The 18845-nt window shown below is 34.3% G+C and overlaps 6 protein-coding genes across 9 annotated transcripts; 2 read left to right on the forward strand and 4 right to left on the reverse strand.

Annotated features, from left to right (window-relative positions):
* Positions 1–216: 216 nt before the first annotated feature.
* LOC145943491 (uncharacterized) lies at positions 217–2648 on the forward strand. Of its 2 annotated transcripts, XM_083051045.1 has the most exons (7): positions 217–408; positions 834–1193; positions 1273–1459; positions 1580–1735; positions 1871–2065; positions 2159–2416; positions 2487–2648. In XM_083051045.1, exons 2-7 carry the CDS (start codon positions 845–847, stop codon positions 2551–2553), a joined length of 1212 nt encoding a protein of 403 aa, XP_082907171.1. In that variant the 5' UTR covers positions 217–408; positions 834–844; the 3' UTR covers positions 2554–2648. The 2 variants fall into 2 exon arrangements, with proteins under 2 accessions (XP_082907171.1, XP_082907170.1); XM_083051044.1 differs by lacking the exon at positions 217–408 and having other exon boundaries at positions 824–1193.
* LOC145943492 (uncharacterized) lies at positions 2430–4881 on the reverse strand. 2 transcript variants are annotated; one of them, XR_014426525.1, is made up of 5 exons: positions 4408–4881; positions 3944–4264; positions 3589–3819; positions 2908–3514; positions 2430–2567 (listed from the first exon to the last, which is right to left on the reverse strand). XR_014426525.1 is itself a non-coding variant. In XM_083051046.1 (4 exons), the coding sequence occupies exons 1-4, from the start codon at positions 4588–4590 to the stop codon at positions 3065–3067; spliced, it is 1185 nt and encodes a 394-aa protein (XP_082907172.1). In that variant the 5' UTR covers positions 4591–4881; the 3' UTR covers positions 2871–3064. The 2 variants fall into 2 exon arrangements, 1 of the variants encoding a protein (XP_082907172.1); XM_083051046.1 differs by lacking the exon at positions 2430–2567 and having other exon boundaries at positions 2871–3514.
* A 165-nt stretch (positions 4882–5046) lies between these two features.
* Positions 5047–6845, reverse strand: LOC145943494 (uncharacterized). 2 transcript variants are annotated; one of them, XM_083051049.1, is made up of 4 exons: positions 6568–6845; positions 5956–6226; positions 5673–5804; positions 5047–5594 (listed from the first exon to the last, which is right to left on the reverse strand). In XM_083051049.1, the coding sequence occupies exons 2-4, from the start codon at positions 6211–6213 to the stop codon at positions 5349–5351; spliced, it is 636 nt and encodes a 211-aa protein (XP_082907175.1). In that variant the 5' UTR covers positions 6214–6226; positions 6568–6845; the 3' UTR covers positions 5047–5348. The 2 variants fall into 2 exon arrangements, with proteins under 2 accessions (XP_082907175.1, XP_082907174.1); XM_083051048.1 differs by having other exon boundaries at positions 5049–5594; positions 6577–6844.
* A 462-nt stretch (positions 6846–7307) lies between these two features.
* On the reverse strand, positions 7308–9921 carry LOC145943493 (transcription factor E2F5). Its single transcript, XM_083051047.1, has 7 exons — positions 9713–9921; positions 9300–9409; positions 8914–9184; positions 8596–8819; positions 8233–8339; positions 8080–8127; positions 7308–8007 (listed from the first exon to the last, which is right to left on the reverse strand). The coding sequence occupies exons 1-7, from the start codon at positions 9818–9820 to the stop codon at positions 7901–7903; spliced, it is 975 nt and encodes a 324-aa protein (XP_082907173.1). The 5' UTR covers positions 9821–9921; the 3' UTR covers positions 7308–7900.
* A 365-nt stretch (positions 9922–10286) lies between these two features.
* Taf2 (TATA-box binding protein associated factor 2) lies at positions 10287–16279 on the reverse strand. Its single transcript, XM_083051043.1, has 18 exons — positions 15996–16279; positions 15453–15670; positions 15163–15379; positions 14852–15090; positions 14556–14777; positions 14234–14447; positions 13894–14145; positions 13606–13814; positions 13289–13528; positions 12917–13166; positions 12705–12845; positions 12422–12612; positions 11894–12105; positions 11605–11824; positions 11366–11519; positions 11108–11278; positions 10854–11033; positions 10287–10728 (listed from the first exon to the last, which is right to left on the reverse strand). Exons 1-18 carry the CDS (start codon positions 16038–16040, stop codon positions 10492–10494), a joined length of 3612 nt encoding a protein of 1203 aa, XP_082907169.1. The 5' UTR covers positions 16041–16279; the 3' UTR covers positions 10287–10491.
* A 702-nt stretch (positions 16280–16981) lies between these two features.
* On the forward strand, positions 16982–18837 carry LOC145943816 (uncharacterized). The gene is made up of 3 exons (XM_083051659.1): positions 16982–17338; positions 17463–17612; positions 17702–18837. The coding sequence occupies exons 1-3, from the start codon at positions 17313–17315 to the stop codon at positions 18063–18065; spliced, it is 540 nt and encodes a 179-aa protein (XP_082907785.1). The 5' UTR covers positions 16982–17312; the 3' UTR covers positions 18066–18837.
* Positions 18838–18845: the final 8 nt, after the last annotated feature.

Raw genomic sequence — 18845 nt, forward strand, 5'->3', positions numbered from 1 at the left:
AAACATATGTTGTATCGAAGTCGATGAGAAAATATTTTCGAATCATCTTGGCAATATAAATGTATTTTATGATTTTTATATCGAAATAAAAATTATGCACACACACGCACAGCTGTCAGAATCTCACTTTCCTTTATGTGTAATCTCTGATAAATTTCGATAAATATTATTTGAATATTTGTTGCAAAAAAAAAAATGTTAATAGTCATGTGTCATCGATCAGCTGATAGTTGCAGTTGTGTTGGTGTGTCAGGCGTGTCAAACTTCTTGGCACTATGCATTTGTACAAGATTGACAAGTGCATATAAAATATAAAGCATAATGGAGTGAGAAAATTGGAGAAAATAAAGGATAACGGGGAATAAAAATGCATCTGTGCTGGATTGACTGCCACAGCGGAGAAATAAAGTATATATACTCGTAAATGTGCAATCTGGTTTGCTCCATTTTTAACATATTCACAATGAATCGAGACACTAACATATCATTATTCCCGACTAACAATAATCCAGTCATTAGTTTACCATGGGCGAACAAAACGTCAAGTTAATTTGTCCCCTTTTGATGCTTCGCTTTCGTCCAGAAGCGGAGGCTACATCAATTGCACAGACTAACATGAAACATTCTCGTGAAATTTTTGCACGATCCGTCTACCATCATGGAAGCTTATTAATACAGATGTTGAGAGCAGGCAAAGTTATTTTGGGCCTGTGATTGTTAACCTCAGAAATGCAGACCTAGATCCTGCTGATTTTAACATTGACTATCTCTCATTCGTAGCTCTGACATATTCTGGGAATATTCTTACTAATCTTGTTTAAACATGGATCCAGATTCCACAGAGATGGCAAACGAAGTCAAGAGCAAAGTCATACTACACTGGAACTGTCGAGGTCTTGTGGAATTTCCAGAAGTGATAAGATCGCACGGCAGTCATATTCAAGAGATATATCTTAAGTGGAACAAGCTCACTACTCTGCCACCCTGGATCATAGAACTGTTTAATGTAACAAACTTGTACATGTATGGCAATCTGATTGAACAATTGCCCAAGGAACTCGGTCAGATGAGTCAATTGACTGTGTTGGATCTAAGCGCTAATAAACTGGAACAGATACCTTCCTGTATCGGTAATTTGAGGAATCTAAAGTCCTTATTCTTAAACGACAACTTCATAGAAAGATTACCAATTGGTAAGCGCAATTATTAGGTATATGTTCTGTCACGAGAATAAAGAATTAATTTATTGATTTTCCTGTTGAACAAAAACAGAATTGAGCAACCTGAGGAATCTGGAAATACTATCTATCTCGGGCAATCAGATTGTTGCACTACCAGAATGGACTGGCTCTCTACCAAGACTTAAAGAATTGTATATAGATAATAATCAGCTGAGAGAACTGCCTAACAGGTTGACTATAGCTCCTGAACTTGCCATGATCTCTGTGTGTTCAAACAGGTTATTATCTGTATTAATATTTTATAAAATATATACATTTTATAAAAACTATAAGAAAGTTACAGTCTAACAGAAATTAATTTACATTTTTTAATTTTGTGTAACTAATGTTTATTGCAGGCTGAGATATTTACCATTGAATGGATTTTTATCAGCTCCCTGTATCCGATTTGATGCAAATGAATACTTAAATTATGTGTCGTATCCGCTTCTACTTCAACTACTTTCGCAACTTCGGACAACGGTTATTCACGACAGGAGCAGTTTAGCATTTGGGTGAGTTCTTTAGAGATGTTAATATACAGGGTATGTACATATCAATGTAACTGAAAGATAAATTCTGAGCAGCTGTTATTATTTATTACATATACAAAGTAAATTTGTATAATTCATATACATATGTAATCACAGGTGTTTTAAAACGCATTATGACACTGCTGTGTTAAATACAAATATGAAATTGTACATAGAGATGAAGGGTTTGTATGAAATAAACGCCGACGTTATAATTGAATTACCACGGCAGCTCCTAAAAATTCACAAAGTTCACGAAAATGCGACCTGTTCCCTATGGGAATTAGCACTGCGAAGAATTTATATCGAGAGGTAATTCAGAGGATGCCTTATATAAAAATATCAGGAATATTTTCATTTTTATCTCCATAGAATATAAGTATCTTATAATTCAACTCATTTTAGGTACAAACACACCCTCGATGTGTTCACTTCTCCTTCAAATGTAACGATAATCTACGAATCTCTTCTTAAGAACACTAAATTGGACTTTGCATTATCTTCTACAAACTATACTTTATACAGTTTATTAATGAACGGACCTGCCAGTATCTGTATAAATACACAGTGTCACCAACCTATATTTACAGAAGCGTGGATCATTATCGGTATCAGCCGTTACGCGGAATCGATGATAATGATAGCTTTATGTTGCAGCAAAAGGTAACGTATAAAATAATTGTATAGTACCTGAGTATATATCAGTTCTCATAAGTCTTCTTTAACTTTGCAGTTGTGCCACTGCATTTGCTACACATTCGAATATGACTATTAAGCTTCATTGGCACTCGATCAATTGATGAATTTTCCTCATCTAGATATTGATAGGATGCTTAATTAATGCACATTTGTATGGAAAGTATTAGTGAAATAAAAAAATTTTTGTTTGTTGAAATCCTGCGACAATATTCTGTAAATTAAATCTCTAAATCTTGCTATGCAATCATATAATTTATTCTGCAATAGTTAACTGTCAAACTGGTAAACGTTCTGTTTGATAATGCCCAGTAAGAATTCAAATTCCATTATATAACATAGATTAAATTAAATTATTATAATATCATTTATGATTGAATATAGCTTTCTCTAGATATCATTATCAAGACTAGTCTCAGAGTGAATAGTACTTATTTTTATTAATATATAAAATATACCTTGTAATTTTGAGATGCGATGTATCTTCCATGTTATATATAAAACGTTAAATTTCTTTTTCTTTTTACATTTCATCTCTGTTTTCACATAAAATCAAATCGCGGAAAATATTCTCTGGTTTATATATATTCTATAGATGTCAATTTGATCGTTCACTCAAGCGATCAGAAGATCTAACGCTTTGTCGCGATCAAAATTACACTTCACTAACGCCGCGGAGACTGCATCTTCGTGAAATCCTAGACCTTTCAATGTACATAAATTTTCATAATAGATTCTTGCTTTCGATTGATCGTGTTGCGTGAGCGTCAGTGCTTTCTCGGCGTAGTCATTCGGGACGCCGTTCTCCTCTAGAGACTGGACGGCCAATAGGTATTCTACAATCTTCTTCTCGTGTGCACGACCCAATTCCAACACCGCGCGTGCCGCTCTACACTTGGGAAATCCCATGTCACTTAACTGCATCGCCAACTTTAAATCGTCCTCTGTCATATTCGACAACAAATCGGTTGGTGATTTCGCGTGATTCGATATCGCATCATCGTGTCTCGGAGTTGTACATTCATCACTATCTGGGCTCTCCAAATCGGGCCATGGCTTCCAATTCTGTTGCAAGGATAGATCAATTGTAAAATCAGTCGTAAACTATATAAAAAAAAAGAAAAGAAAAGATTTATTACCTCCATAACAGGCCGTTCTAATTCCTTTTGAAGTTCCTGCATTATTGCTGAAATGCTACGATGATTTTCAATATCAGCTAGTTCATCCTCGTCGGCTTGACTGTCCACTGGAGTTTTCACATCGTCGACTTTCTCTTCCTTGGAAATTTCCAAAGTATCATCGATTGCTAATTCATTTATAATATTCTCCAATTTTCCTGCCGGTACCCATTGTGATCTAGGTTGTAAAACCTACATAAAAAGAATATCCAATTTAAGATAATTATTAAACTTATCTATAACACATATAATCATTTACTAATATTCATTTGAATTACACAAGAGAAATCTAGAGTGACTGTTTAGTTCTTCTCACCTGTGCCAATTCCTCCATATCGTTAATAGTTTTTAATTCCATGTTGTCAAAGGGACTGCTTGTGTCATTATCGAAATCGGCAAAGTCCAGACCTCCATTGGTCTTTGCATGAAGATCCTGAAGGTCATTCGCCGGAGGTGACAAAGGCTGTGGCGTAAGTATCGTCGTTTCTGGAGCAGGTGCCGCGTTGATAGGCAATTGTTTCACACAGTCCAGTGGCGGTGAGGGAGGAGCCTCCTTTTTCTCCTTTTTCTTTTTTTCTTTCAATCGAGCTTGAAGCGCTTTGCTGTAGGCCTGTCTGGCTTTGCGCCACTCGCACATCTGGATACAATTTAATTTATTAGATCAAGGATTATAGGATATAACAGATTTTCTAAGGGACAAACGAGTTGTAAAATAATTTCTCCATGTGGTATACGGAATGTCAAAGTATTATGACGTCTAACGTAATGATTACACCTCACCTTTTCGAGTACCGATTTCTCCAAACTGAAGTCGTACGTCAGCTTCGACACGTCAGGCAAACGATTGTTGTGCGCCGCTGGTAGACCGATCTTCCTCGGCGGTTTGTAGGCCTCCGCGATTTTGACATGAACGCCGTCCATATAAGACGCGACTAGATCGCATTGTGCTGAGAATCGCGACATCGTATCTCTCGAATCCCTCGAATACGAGGGAAAACGCGCGTATCTGCGGAGAGGTCTTCTTTTATTCGCTATCCTCGGGATATAAATCTCACTTACATCGCAAGAAATCTCATTCGATCGCGATGCATCACAATTTGCAAGTCAATCGAATATCATACTCTCTTGCTTGCGGCTTGAGATTCGCGAGATATCTCTCTAATATTTGAAACGGCAAAAATACACTACTATTTGACAGATCGAAATAGCCTGACTGTCACCATTAGTCGCCAATCGCCATATTGCTTTTTAGCGAAGATTCGAACCTCGATTTATCATAGGGTGTGAATCTTTGCTAAATAAGTTTTATTTTCTACATGTTATGTTGAAATGTCAACAATCTTTAACATAAAGCAGCGAAGATAATAATAATTATATATAATTTCATCTAATTTTATTTTGTACATTTTTTATATTGTCAACAATTTGTGTCAAATATCTTAATTATATTACTTTCACTTGTAAATATCTAAAAATACATACTTTCGCAATTTGTTTTTAATTTAATATTAATACTGATACGTATACTAATATCGTACAAGACGTATCTGTAAATATAAGTAATATTTTTGTACTGTGTGTAAATATATATATATATATATATCACAAATTGCATCGTACAAAGTATAAATATATAGCCTTTTCAATTAAGTATCTATAAGTTCTCCTAGAGTATGTACAAATAAATTAGTCTAAAAACATGTCAATATATCCTAAAACTTTCATCGTAGTAGAGGAATCTGGATATGGCTGGTTCTCCCGCTAGATTGTGTTTTATTCTCTAACATAATCTTGGGAGTAACATCAAAGTCTAGATCCTTCTCCTTTCGCTTGACTGCAGAAGCCTTCATGTATGCAAGGAAACAAGTCCACATCAAACTGCATACGCTGACGTACACAACGCGATTCCGCTCCGGGATCAGGAAGAAGTTGATGGTTTGTAGAATTGGCCATACACAAACGCCAATCTAGAAGGAAAATAATCTCTCTCATTAATCTCCTTAATCTCACGATTAAGAACTTATCTGTATTGCGAGAAATGGTACCTTGTATGTTGGCCAGAATTTAATTTTGACCTCCTCGATACATTCCGAAACTGGCTTTAATTCAAGAAAACTCATGCCAAAGAAGAAGGAACACATAGCTGCAGGCGTGTACGTAACTTGCTCAACCAAAGCCTGTAATTATTTCATTATTAATTATCATCTCAAGTTATTAATTCTATTTTTCTTTTGGGGTACATGAATAAATGTAGAAAAATTTACAAATAAAAAATTAAACTGTGTACAAAAAAAATTACAATTTATTCCTTTACATATATTTATGTACCTTAATGATCGCAGACTTTAAATCTCCTTTGGGCCAGAGGTAAGATGCACATTTCAACCAGCAGTACAATGTAGGTGCTACGTAAAGGCTGCCGTACAAACTAAATCGCCCAGCTTCCGCATAATTAAACTCCTCCTTGCCTATTATTTTCTGTTGTAACAGGTTCGCGGTTGGCCATATAACCGAGTAGGATGCCATGCCTCGAATGATCGGATATTTGTGCGAGATCTCGCGAAATTTTACGAATATTATGCGCATTTTCGTTCTGCTCCTGTTTATAGAAATATATAAATCTTTGAAATTATCGAATCATTAAACTATTCGAAAAAAAAGAATCTAGATTTGGAGTAGCGCGCCAAAAATATGTATATATGAGTGTCTGTATGTTTTGAAATAAAAAAAAAAAAAAAAAAAAAAGTATCGATTGGAAGACTAGAGAAAATTGCGTTATCATTTTGAAAAATAATCTATTTTTTTAATTATTCATATATTAGTATTTATATATAAAAATCTCGATAAATGGTCATTCATTTTTTCAAAAATCCCTCTCTATATCTATGGTTTCGCAATTTTACGGATTCGTTACGTCACAGATGTATATGGACTTATTACCAAAGTTACCTTCCGCAGCGTTATCGAGAACAAAGAAACGAGGAGCACCGAGTTGCAATAACTCCTTGGAGAACGCGCTCGCTGCAACTTTGACAGATCGCAGCTTGTTGATGCTTGTCGATACGTGTGTGTGTGTGTATGTCGACCGCGATCGATGCATCTGACTGGTGCGCGTGTGGTCTCGTTGTGACGCGACGCCGACGACGACTGACAGTCTCCGCCGTTGACGGAACACGCGCCCGACGACAATGACGAAACCGCATATCCATTCTTATCTGTCCTTGATACACGTCGTGGCGACCCGCAGCTCTTTCCGCTGATGAATCGATCGCGTTGCGAAATCTGTCGCTCTATTACGCATCTTCCTGATAACTCGAAAGACGTCGGTAATGTTGTATATACGCGCGACTATTTATAATTTCGATTGTACCGAGATATATGTTTTGATCTAGAATCAATAATTGTAAATATTTAATAAATATTTGGTGAAAACGAAACGATATAATTTCCTGTATAGTTGTATATTCAAATATACCAAGTAATATATCAAACATGATATACGAACTATTCTAACAATAAGGAATACAATTGATTTAATGATCCCTTGTGGTTTAAAGTTTAAAGGAATATATACTGTACATAAATATAAGTAAATACATGCCAGCTATATATATATATATATGTAACTATATATATATATATATAACTGTTAAAATATTTAAAAATGCAGAATTTGCACAATTATACACAATGTACATTATATTTACTTCTATATATATGTGTAGTATTCATAGAATACCTCAGGGGGATATGTGCATGTAAAATTTTTAGCAAAATTTAACATTTGAAAAAAGCTTACTTTATGATATTATAAGTAACCATATTCTCTCTGATTATATATTTTGTATAAAATCATATGATTTCATGTGTAAAATAATTATCACAATAAACAATTATATATTTTTGGACATTAATGTTCACAAAACAAGCTTACGCGCGCGTGGTAATTACAACTTAAAATTACAAGGATGATGCTAGATCTGGTAAGTGTATATAAAAAGACATATTTAAAACTTTGCATTACTCTCAACACTGTACAAAATAAACAGTGGCCAAAACAGATTGTACTAAGATACCTTTACAATGTGTCACATTATAGCTTCTCATATTTTTAATAATAAAAAAATACTGTATACTCTCAATGATTGCGTGATCCATTAACTTTCCTAAAACTATATGCACAAATTCTTAACAATTTTATAAGTTTCCCATTAATTTTGTATGCTGTTGGCACAGTCCGTTTTGTAAATGAAAACTTCATTAACCCAGCTCATTATGTCGTAATGTCGAATAAATCACAAACACCTTCATTCTCACTAAGATTGAAGTGATAATCTTTCTCTCCTGGGGGTGGACTTAATCTCACCAATGGTCCACAAACTGCAAATAAAATTTAAATGAATAGATTGATTAATATTCAATATATTGCAAGAAATATAAGATTTTACTTACAATCGGAATAGAATTGGTCGAGTAACTCCAAATTCGTTTGTAAGATATCTGTAATAAAATATTTATTATCTTAAAAATATTATTTTTACATTGTAAAAGATGCACTTACAATAAATGGTAAATTTTTTAATTTAAATAAAGAAATAAATTTACCTGCAGTGCTCACGTCACGCAGAACTATCTTGGCTTCTATCAATTCTTGATCTTCTTCTTCCTCGTCATCGGTTAATATTGGACTCTGTGGTTTGCTTTTTGGTGGTCTGTTAAAATAAATTGTCTTCAATATGTGTGCAATCAATTCAACTTGTATGCAATCCTAGTCTTGAGAGGCAAATGTAATATATAAATGTACATTTTGTATCAAATGAATAGCTCAAACTTGATAACTATTCACCCCCAATACAAAATCAATATGCGCAATTATACTATTTGCTCTGTGCAGATCAAGAATATTGTTTTACTATTCCTGAAACGATGAGAGCACGTATAAAGATATTTGCAAATACAACTATTTACCTGCCAACTTTTCTCTTTGGTTTAACAATGACTTCTTCCTCTTTTTTTTCATCCTCTTCATTTCCACGCTTTGTGCCTTTTGATTCTTCTTTTAACCTCATTTCTAACACTTTATTATCATAAGTTTTAGCTAGTTCGGGTTGAACCATGTACACTTTAATTTCTCCCGAATTACTCTTCAAGTACATGTTATAGCTTATCACCGCATCGTCTTGTATGACAGTCTGTCAAACAAACGTACAAAATAAAAACACGAGACATTTTGATATACGCTAATTGTTGAATATCTTTCAGATTGTTTAAAATATATTTGTATACCTTCAAAACGTTTGGTACTGATAATTCAGTGTCTGGAGGAGCTTGAATTCCTAGTACAAATTGATCTAGAAAGTTCTCCTTGACATCCTCATAAGTAATATATGCATATTTCCTATTTATTATATCATTTTCTATATTCTTTATACTCTGCTGAATCCACCGAGTATGAGTGTCCAGAAGATGTTCGTGATCCTCCAGTTTCCTTATCTCCTCCTTCAGATCTGTCAGCTTCTCGCCAACCTCTTGAGTATTGCAGCCAGGTCCTGCACCCCTTCGATCACAGTTTGCAAAGTTTAGCGATGCACATTGCAAGAAGGTTAAATATCACAAAAGAAGGTGGAAGAATAGTATAAGAGTGATTGTTGGAAAATAAAGTCAACACTTACTTCCATTGGATGCTGTTCTTGCTCTTCTTCTCTATAAGACCGATACCCTCGAGGACGTTTGTGATGTCGTAAATGCGGCGTTTCTGTCGCACCTCCAGGAGATCCGCGGCCTGAAACGATGATATCGGTTAAATACCGAGGGTAGCCGAGGTACGGACTAGGTTAGGGCGAGAATGCGTGTTACGTGTCGAAATCACGCGAGAACGCGTTGCCGAAAATTCGGCGCCGAGTCTCGCGAGAGCGTAGGAAATTCTTACGCGATCTAGGATCGATGGCGAACGGCTCCTCCTCGCCACGCACTTCTTTCAAAATTCCCGCAACCCGGAATATGGCGTGTATATTCGCCCGCGATGCTTAACCTAGCGTTTCAGGTTAACTCTCTCTCTGGGCGGCGAGAGAAGTTGAATACTCACGATTTTCAAATCGAGCACGCCGTCCTTGGCTTTCTGCAGCAAGGTGACGAAGCGGGTGGTCAGCAATCCGAGGGACTTCTCGAAACGGCTCTGCTGATTATCTGCCATTATCTCGCTCGTTGTCAAAAATTTCAAAACTTCCTAGTCCCTTCGAAATTGCCGCAACACCACGGACGCCATCCTGGTTAACGTGCAACGGCCATTCAAATGTGAGCGCGCCTCTGCTGTCGGTAACGAATTTCCTCGCGAAAACAATCAAATCATGCGGAGATTGCGCGATAAAAAAGTATTCCAAATTTATTTTCATCATTTCTTCGGAATTTACATCCTCTTATTTCTATAATTAATTCTAAAGATTTTATTTTACGAATTATGTATCTAGAGGGGAAAAAAAAAATAAATAAAAAATTTCTTTATAGACTATTATTTTTTTTCTTTAATATTATATATATATATATATATATATATATATATATATATCTATATAGCGCGTATAAGTAGAAATAAAAATTATATAAAAATTTCTCAAATATTCTTACATTAACAACTTTTGTAACTATTATATATATATTATTTATATATTCACAATGATATCTATAAATAATACATGTATAAATTAAAAATTTTTCTTATATTATTATACATTCACACTTATACATTCTACTTATATACACTTTACATTTTTGTTGTAATATTTTAAATGTATAAAAATTATAAGATATAAACAGTAATAGTATTTTAAAAAATTTAAAATTTGTACATGCTCCAATAAATAAATCTTAGGGAAAATGAAATTCATTGGTGATAGTCGGCTCTGGACTTTGACTGGAACTAGCAGAACTAAGAGTCTCATCTTTAATCTTTAAAGCGGATGAATCCTTGTCCTTTTTATTATCCTTCTCTTTGTCTTTAGCCTTATCCTTTTCCTTCTTTTCCTTTTCCTTATTATGCTTATGATCATGCTTATGCTTATGCTTATGTTTGTGCTTTTTCTTATCCTTTTTCTTCTTTTTACTCTGTAAGAAGCACAGCGATACATTACAAATCTCAGTATTTTTCATTCATTTCATTCCAGACACATATTAAGAATACATATACATTTTATAAAGATATCTTTCATTACACGAAAAGTTTTACATACCTTATTGACAGAATCACCTTTTGGTTTATGCTCTTCCGAATCTTTTTTAAACATCCCTGGTTCGAAACCTACTGGACCAGGAGTTCCCATGATACCAGGCAATGATGCAGAATTATCGCTATAGTACTCGGATTTTACTTTTCCTTCGCCGGGTACTCCGGGAGTTCCCCGTTCATCCTGCTGCAAATAGCAAAAATAAATTTGATTTATGTCGACAATGACAAAAGAGAAGGAAATAAAGTAATTTCTTATACATTGTTTGCTATTGTCTTCTGTCGTTTTACTTCTATCCCATGCTCTGCAGAATTTGGCGGAACAGCAGGATCATTATTTGGGGATGTTTTTCTTTTGTTTGTCGGAATAGGCGAATTCTCAACTTCATCGATCGATTCGTGTCTTACATGTTGCACTGGTACAGGTTTCACCTATAAAACGGAGAATGCATTATAATAAAGAAAATAATTATACATAATTATATATAAAATACAGAATGCGTTGAACAAATATCTTACCTCACGTTCAGGAGTTGGTGGGCCGGCTTTTCTAGGTTTCATAATCGCCGCGAGTTCGGGAATGGGAAGACAAAATGGAACCTTTGTACCGTACAAAGAATAATACAAATCCACTAAATCGCAACGCAGTTTCGCGTCGTGTGATAACATGCCGCTATATGACAAAATTATATGTTAATTAATTGACTGATACATGAAAAAAAGTGATTTGCACGTGAAAGATTGAAGTATTGCCGTACTTAATCAAGTTCCATATGCGGTCAACCAAATCTGGTCTATCTAAACGGTGTTTGTGAGCTCTTTCGAACGGTGGATTTTCTACCATTAAGCGTACAAGTCTGTGACGTATACCAGGATGCGGATCCATTTCCGCCATGTCCAGTAGGAATTCCAAGTCTTCCCACTTACCATCCACGCGAGTAAAATCGACCAAAGCTTCTAATGCCGCCATTCGGACGTCTGAAAAATATTAATTAATTATCGAAAATTATGACAATTAAAAAAAAAGAGATCAATATGAAATATTACCTATAAATTGCCCATATGCTGCGTACGCTCTAAAAATATGAGGATTGCTTGGAAGATGACCAAACTTTTGTAGAATACGAATGACTTTCAGACAAGCTACACTGACGGTATATTTGTAGCAGGGTAATAATTTTTCTAAATTTAAGTTTCTTGTGACCTCTTCCAAAATAGCTTTTGTGTCAATTGACAAAGACTCTGCTGTGATAGCTGTTCTGTAATAACAGAATAGAAAAATATATCTAACAGGATGACAGGTTTAGTTTTCTATAATTTTAGTGCTATTGCTTAATATAATTGACAATCCTGATTCGATTCTAAACAGTCATCCCATATATTTCTGATTAAAAAATCTAATAAGAATATTTATTTAAGGCACAATAGATTCTGAGTACTGCAGAGAGATGCATAAAATCAGCTCCAAAATTACAAACATATACATGTATATATACAATATACATATTTTTAATAATGTACGATAATCGGATTTATCTAGCGTATATATAAATAAAAATTCGAGTTTTGACATACCCCTGTTGTACACTGATAACCGGTGTAACAGTTGCGCCTAAAGCCTCTATCAGTGCAGCTCTGTAGTAATTGTCGGAATATCTATTCTTGCTGTTGTCATTATACTTGAAGAGATCCATTAAAAAAGCTAAAACTTCTGGTGGACAAATACCATGGGCGTTGCGTAATCCCGCCATTGCGACCGGTATAGTCTGCATACAGATTCAAAGTTCGGAAGAAAATTTTATAATTCTGATATATAATGAAATGTATATTTATGTTAACTCGCGGAATGTATATTAACCTTTTGTAGAAAATAATGTTGAAAATTTGAAAAGTTGTTCTGCTTAATAATTCGTCGACACGATGCCGATCCGAATAATTTTCTAAATATGGCCAACATTGCCGGTGGACCCGCCCATGTTGCTACCATAGCATTGGCTACCTGTATATAAACATATATACATATGTATATATGTAAAACTGTATTAAACAAGTAAATTAATAATGACTGACCTTTGTCAAACAATGAGCAGCACGAAGTCTAACTTTATAGTAACAATGTTCGTTTTCAATTGTATCGGTCAATGCTAATCGTGTGGTAGGTGTTGAATGATGTTGCAAAGCTACGATTGCTTCTAATTGTGCAGTAACGTCTCTCTCGTGTCTCAACTGATATTGCCATTGATAATCTGGTTGTTCGATCTGCACAGCCCGCATGATTGTCATTTCAGGATCAAGTCTGATCCATAATACTGGGGAGTCACTGTAAATAAGCAATGAATTCTTTTAAAAGATATTGTGCAAAGATAACGCGACTCTCATATGACTATCTCTTTATAATTATCGCAAGAAGTCGTGAAGTATGAATAAAAATCGTGATCTTACTCCATAGCAGAGAGATCCATATCAACCTCTTCACCGGTACACAATGGAATCTTCTTTTTCTTATTTCTGCGGCTTTTACTATGGCATGTGATATCCGCTCTCGCCATTGTACCTTCAATTTGTAAAGTGTGCTTAAAAGTACCATCGAGTTCTTGAATATTGACTACTAACGGACCCACATATTTCCTGATTCCTCTTTGATGTGCAGTGTCTTGTCTAATTTCTAATTCCACTGTATTTCTATATATGTACATGTCATATTTTAATATACATACACATAAATAAAATGATAGTATGCAATTAAAGTAGAAGAGCACCTTTTTCTATTAAATACGAAACTTAAGCTGAATTTTGCATGTCCTCCTGTTCTGACCCATTGATCTATGAATACTGACATATCTTTCCCTGTCACTGTAAAGATCGCCTTAGCGAATACATTTGTACTAATTAGCATGTGTGACCACAGGCCAGACTCAATCTTTTGTTGCGCAGCATTGGCTGCCAGAGACAATTGTTTATTAAATACCTATAAAGAATTAGATATGATAATCGATACAGTTCAATCTATTATTATGTATTTGAAGAGCAGAGAAAAAAATATTTACTTGAAGTAACAATTCTTGTCCGATCCTATGTTCCAGCATTCTCATAATCAGATGCGCCTTCTTGCCGAGAACTTGAATGTATCTAGGAGACATTGTATGTAAATTTTTAATCGGAAAATAAAATCCGGGATCGGGAGCTCGAGGAGTAGGTGCTGGAGTATTGGCTGCAATGGGCAATGGTGCTGGTGCTTGAGACGGATCCAGTATTATACCACCAAATTGTTCTTCATACTTCACGACTTCTTGCAACTCCTACAAAGTTTAACAAAATGAGCATAACGAGTATGTCGAAAGGAATAAAATATATCGATATTGTGATTTATGACTTGTAAATACTTACAGATTGAATCCATTCTCTGTATTCATTGTTTCCAAAGCATTTCTTGGCATATAATCCCGTTAAATATGTAGAGATACCCTTAGGCAGCCAAGTATCTGACCAATTGTGCATAGATATGAAACATCCGAAAAATTGTTCTGCAATTGCTTGTGCCATTGCTTTTTTAGTAATATATACTTGATCTATAATTGCAGTAGAATGTAACAAATTCGTGCTGCAAGAAAACAAATCATTATAAGAAAATATAGTAATAAATCTTAATCAACATTAAATATACAAAAGATGTATATAAACATATATATAAAGGAGAGATTAATTTTACTTTAAAATACTCATAGTAGCATAAGCATTGATGTCTTCATCTATTTCGTCAACAAAGACTTGCTTGTAACAAGAATATGGATATCGATTTGACAAAGTTTCTTCATAAAATTCAAATGCTTCGTGCATATATTTCGCAGACACTTTTAAAGATGGCAAAAGTTGAGGTAAACAGAAATGAGTCACTTCATGCATGTAAGGATCCACAAAGATCTCAAATGGCCTAGAGAGAAAAAAATTCAAATTATTGTATTGTAAATTACATGTGTTTTTTAAAAATAATTTCCAATTATTTACCCGACTGCCAGTGCAATGTTTGGCGCACACGCAGGAGTATTTAGAACATAGTGAAACGTTTTTCTACGCATATCAGGCGTATAGACAACCTCGACCAGATCTCCACAAGAAATAGCAGTCATCGAGTCGTCGACGGTAAATTCCAATTTCCAAGTGCATGGTTCAGCAAAGCTGTCCACACACGGAAACCATAATCTAGATGAATTTTCATAGCTGTATGTATACATATGGGCGCCTCTCTAAAAAAGAATCATTATTAATGTAATAAAAAAATGAATTCAATTTTTCTAGTGGAGACTAATGAAATTTACCTCAGCTAGAGTTCCTTCACAATTTGGTACTACAAAATGTACACCTCCCTGTGGCTGTTCCAAGGAAAATTCAATGCTAATCCTTAATCCTCGACCTTCTGCGACTAAGTGTGTTGCATCCGGTGGTATTTGAACTACTAATTCCCCAGCATTGTTATCAGGATCTACTTTCTGAGCCGCTGCTAGATGCATGTTTGAGAAAAATTCCAGGGAACGTCTACAAAGATTTTATATATTTCATAGATCAATAATATAATGAAAAAAAGACTATGAAAAAAGAAGTCACTCACTGTTTACTGTCCCCTTGGCAAATATCCAGAAATGGATCAAAATATTGAAAAGGGGCCTCGTAAGTATCATTTAAACAAACTCTATATATCCTGCATTGTTTGGCATTGAGTTTTATCAGCCTTAATGTGTCTCTTACTGGAATAATTGTCAATTCGACAAATCCAATTATACTTTTCCTTTGAAAACTTATGCCTGTCAAGCTTACTATCTGATGGGCTGTAAAGTATCAATCAATAATTAAAATTATTATAATAATTAATAATTTAATAATTTAAAGTATTTCACGAATCATACTAATGTATAAATATAATTAGTAATATAATTTTTCTAAAAATATATGATTTTTACTCATTTTTCAACATAACCTATGCATTTTGTATCTTCTATTAAATGTTCATAATTAACGATATACGACAAATAAATTCAATTTCAGTGAAAATTAGGAATTTTTTCGGAATGCAAATATAATGAGAAAAAAAAAACAATTGAGCATTAAACATTTTAAATATTTTTCGCCAATGTATAATTTCTAAAAATACTTATAATTTATATAGACGACTGGCGTCACTCGATTTTTCTTTCTTCATATTTTCAGTTATATGCAATTCTTGTACTCATAAAAAATTAAAACAAAACAACAAATGCTATGGAATGCAAAGTTACGTCAAGCATTCCAAGCCACTCGGCATCACTTGCATCACTTGCACTGATAACACGCTTGTATCGGTTTATATACTGACAAGAGTTTGTCAATTTCAGGTCGCGCGCAACCATAGAATATATGATATATAATAATATTAGAGCGCGTGTCGATGTGCGCGACGCGTTCGACTTTTAACCTTCAAGTGGCGCTGCGAGACGCGGTCGCGCGTCGGAATTCGGTGTGCGGAGTGGGGGCTAGGTGGTGGGGGAATGCGCGCGCCACCCAGCCGGCGCGCGGATTCCCCCACCACCTAGCCCCCACTCCGCACACCGAATTCCGTTGCGCGACGCGCGACCGCGCCACCCAGCCGGCGCGCGCATTCCCCCACCACCTAGCCCCCACTCCGCACACCGAATTCCGATGCGCGATCGCGACCGCGTGACGCAGCGCCACTTGAAGGTTAAAAGTCGAACGCGCCGCGCACATCGACACGTGCTCTAATATTATATATTTATATTCTATGGTTGCGCGACTTGAAATTGAATATGTATATGTATGAAATTGAATATGTATATGTATATGTTGATATATATGAATAAATAAAAAAAAAATTTCTCGTAACCATGTATACATATAATTATATAGAAGAAGAACTTTCCAGTGTGAAAATACAGATAGACACACAGTCACGCGATTGGCTAGAGATCGACTAGAGAATTTTTGAAGTCCCGAAAAATTTTCTATTTGACAGCCAATCGTGTGACATTATATTTATGTGTATTTCCTGCTAATCAATTCATGTGAAAAGGTCCTAATAGCTTTCACTTCCGGCACTCTCAGATCAGACGCATCGTGTCTAGATATTCGTAAATCATGATTGTTGACAGTTCCGAAGTAGGACGTAGGACTCTACTCCGAGAAGTTGCTCTCATCTGATACTTCTCCCCCTTTCCTTATCGTAAATCCTTTGCTCATTTCAGGAAAGTTTATGTATTTTTATATACGCTATAGTTTACTGTGAGAAAAATCGTGCTTCGTTTGTCCTGTATATACATATTTTGTTCGATAATGAAAGATTGTGGAAGGTGTTGAACATTTTTTATGAAAGGAATTTGATATGATTGATATGATTTGATAAGGGATTTAAAGGACTCTCCGACGAGAATTTTGACATTCTTTGAAGAGAATATTTTGCAAGATCTTTATTACATCTGAAATGGATGAGGGACAAACAGACAATACGTAAGTTTGAAAGAAAAATATGAAAACGGGATATTCTGTGTAAATTTTGTTGTCTTTTTTTTTTGAGAATAAAAATTGTTTAAAAAAGATTAGATAGACGTTTAAGAATCATTCTATTTTTTAGAATCTCTATGGATTGTTTAGACAATACAACTGTATCTGTGACAGCTAATTTAGAAATGCTTACCATAGACTCTCCGCCTACAGAACCTACCAAAAGGATTCTTAGAAGAAGGATACCCAAATCTGTTTCTACAGATGTTCTTAATAGAAGGTAATAGAAGATTATTTAAACTTTGATATTAAACTGTGATAGATATGTTTATTTTTCATATCTAATAGCATCTTGTATTTATCTACCAGATGTAGCCTCAAACCAAAAAAGAGGAGGCTTTCAGAGATGGATACAGACGAAGAAAATGTAAAGGAGTATTATTTAGATAAAAAGATAAATAAGAGAATTAATCTTGAAACAATATATGAAGAGAGTGACAATGCGAGCGATGATAGTGTGGTACACATGAGCGCAAAGAAGTTTAAAAGAATGTTACTGTTTTCTACAACAGATTCCAAGTTGAAGAAGAGACGCGCGAAAATACAGAGAGTTTTTGGATCTAAAATTAGGTTTAAGAGATATAAGAAGTTTGATTCAATGCAGATTCTTGAAGATAAGTTAAATGCTCTCAAAGAAAGTTCACCGACAAAAATTGATAGAGAACTCAAATGATAGCAAGTTCCTCTTGTGTTTAAATGCTAATAATCGAATCTCTCCAGGTCCTGAAGATAGTATGCTCCTATTTCAGGATTTGATAAGTTATCTCCTTCTGTACTTGCATAAATCTATAAAAAAAGATTGCATAAATGGAAAGAGATATCGATATTTATTATATTTAATTAAAATGTGGAAATTTGTGTCATTTTTTTATTAAAAGTATTATATGATATGAAATTTTTTAAATCAATATTTGCATTATAGATATAATATGCAAGCTGCAAAGACCATGAATGATATGTGATAATATTTATATTTGCATTTTTTAAAGATTTATCTTGCTATTATTGATAATATATGTAATATATATATATATATATATATTCATAATATAAAAAATGTACTTTGTATTTCTTTAAATAGAATGTTCGTACCATATATTGCATTTCAAGATTAGTTTAAAAATTTAGCGTACTTAAATAATGATTAAAGTAAATATTTTTTTTATAAAAATATTAAAGACATTAAACTTATGTGACATGAAAAAAGCCACATTGTTCTTAACAAAATAGAATCAGAAAGACTGATAAATTGAAAGTTCAAGTAAAAAATCATTTTTTTTTAATTAAATATTTTTTTTGAAAGTTGTATATATATGTTGTGCTGCATAGATAAATATTTGGTATTATCTTGCATATATATAATAAAATTTGTGTTAGTTATCTACAAAATGTGCTCTCTAGAGAGTAATCATATATTTATAGCTTTATACATAATTATATTTATTTTATTTGT

The sequence above is a fragment of the Prenolepis imparis genome, unplaced genomic scaffold, assembly GCF_030444845.1.
Source record: "Prenolepis imparis isolate NDT839.2.m4 unplaced genomic scaffold, iyPreImpa1.0 SCAF_12, whole genome shotgun sequence".
Lineage (NCBI taxonomy): Eukaryota > Metazoa > Arthropoda > Insecta > Hymenoptera > Formicidae > Prenolepis > Prenolepis imparis.

Coding starts and splice junctions, on each gene's coding strand:
- LOC145943491 (XM_083051044.1), top strand. CDS start 824: ATGGATCCAGATTCCACAGAGATGGCAAACGAAGTCAAGAGCAAAGTC. Junction 1,736..1,870: donor AGGAGCAGTTTAGCATTTGG/GTGAGTTCTTTA, acceptor ATGTAATCACAG/GTGTTTTAAAACGCATTATG. Junction 2,066..2,158: donor CGAAGAATTTATATCGAGAG/GTAATTCAGAGG, acceptor AACTCATTTTAG/GTACAAACACACCCTCGATG.
- LOC145943492 (XM_083051046.1), bottom strand. CDS start 4,590: ATGTCGCGATTCTCAGCACAATGCGATCTAGTCGCGTCTTATATGGAC. Junction 4,265..4,407: donor AGAAATCGGTACTCGAAAAG/GTGAGGTGTAAT, acceptor AATTGTATCCAG/ATGTGCGAGTGGCGCAAAGC. Junction 3,820..3,943: donor ATATGGAGGAATTGGCACAG/GTGAGAAGAACT, acceptor CTTTTTATGTAG/GTTTTACAACCTAGATCACA.
- LOC145943494 (XM_083051049.1), bottom strand. CDS start 6,213: ATGCGCATAATATTCGTAAAATTTCGCGAGATCTCGCACAAATATCCG. Junction 5,805..5,955: donor TAAAGTCTGCGATCATTAAG/GTACATAAATAT, acceptor AAATAATTACAG/GCTTTGGTTGAGCAAGTTAC. Junction 5,595..5,672: donor AATTCTGGCCAACATACAAG/GTACCATTTCTC, acceptor TTTTCCTTCTAG/ATTGGCGTTTGTGTATGGCC.
- LOC145943493 (XM_083051047.1), bottom strand. CDS start 9,820: ATGGCAGATAATCAGCAGAGCCGTTTCGAGAAGTCCCTCGGATTGCTG. Junction 9,410..9,712: donor GCGTGCTCGATTTGAAAATC/GTGAGTATTCAA, acceptor TCATCGTTTCAG/GCCGCGGATCTCCTGGAGGT. Junction 8,340..8,595: donor CCAAAGAGAAAAGTTGGCAG/GTAAATAGTTGT, acceptor TTATTTTAACAG/ACCACCAAAAAGCAAACCAC.
- Taf2 (XM_083051043.1), bottom strand. CDS start 16,040: ATGAAGAAAGAAAAATCGAGTGACGCCAGTCGTCTATATAAATTA. Junction 15,380..15,452: donor TGCCAAGGGGACAGTAAACA/GTGAGTGACTTC, acceptor AAATCTTTGTAG/ACGTTCCCTGGAATTTTTCT. Junction 13,529..13,605: donor TTCGTATTTAATAGAAAAAG/GTGCTCTTCTAC, acceptor GTACATATATAG/AAATACAGTGGAATTAGAAA.
- LOC145943816 (XM_083051659.1), top strand. CDS start 17,313: ATGGATGAGGGACAAACAGACAATAC. Junction 17,339..17,462: donor GAGGGACAAACAGACAATAC/GTAAGTTTGAAA, acceptor TCTATTTTTTAG/AATCTCTATGGATTGTTTAG. Junction 17,613..17,701: donor ACAGATGTTCTTAATAGAAG/GTAATAGAAGAT, acceptor TTTATCTACCAG/ATGTAGCCTCAAACCAAAAA.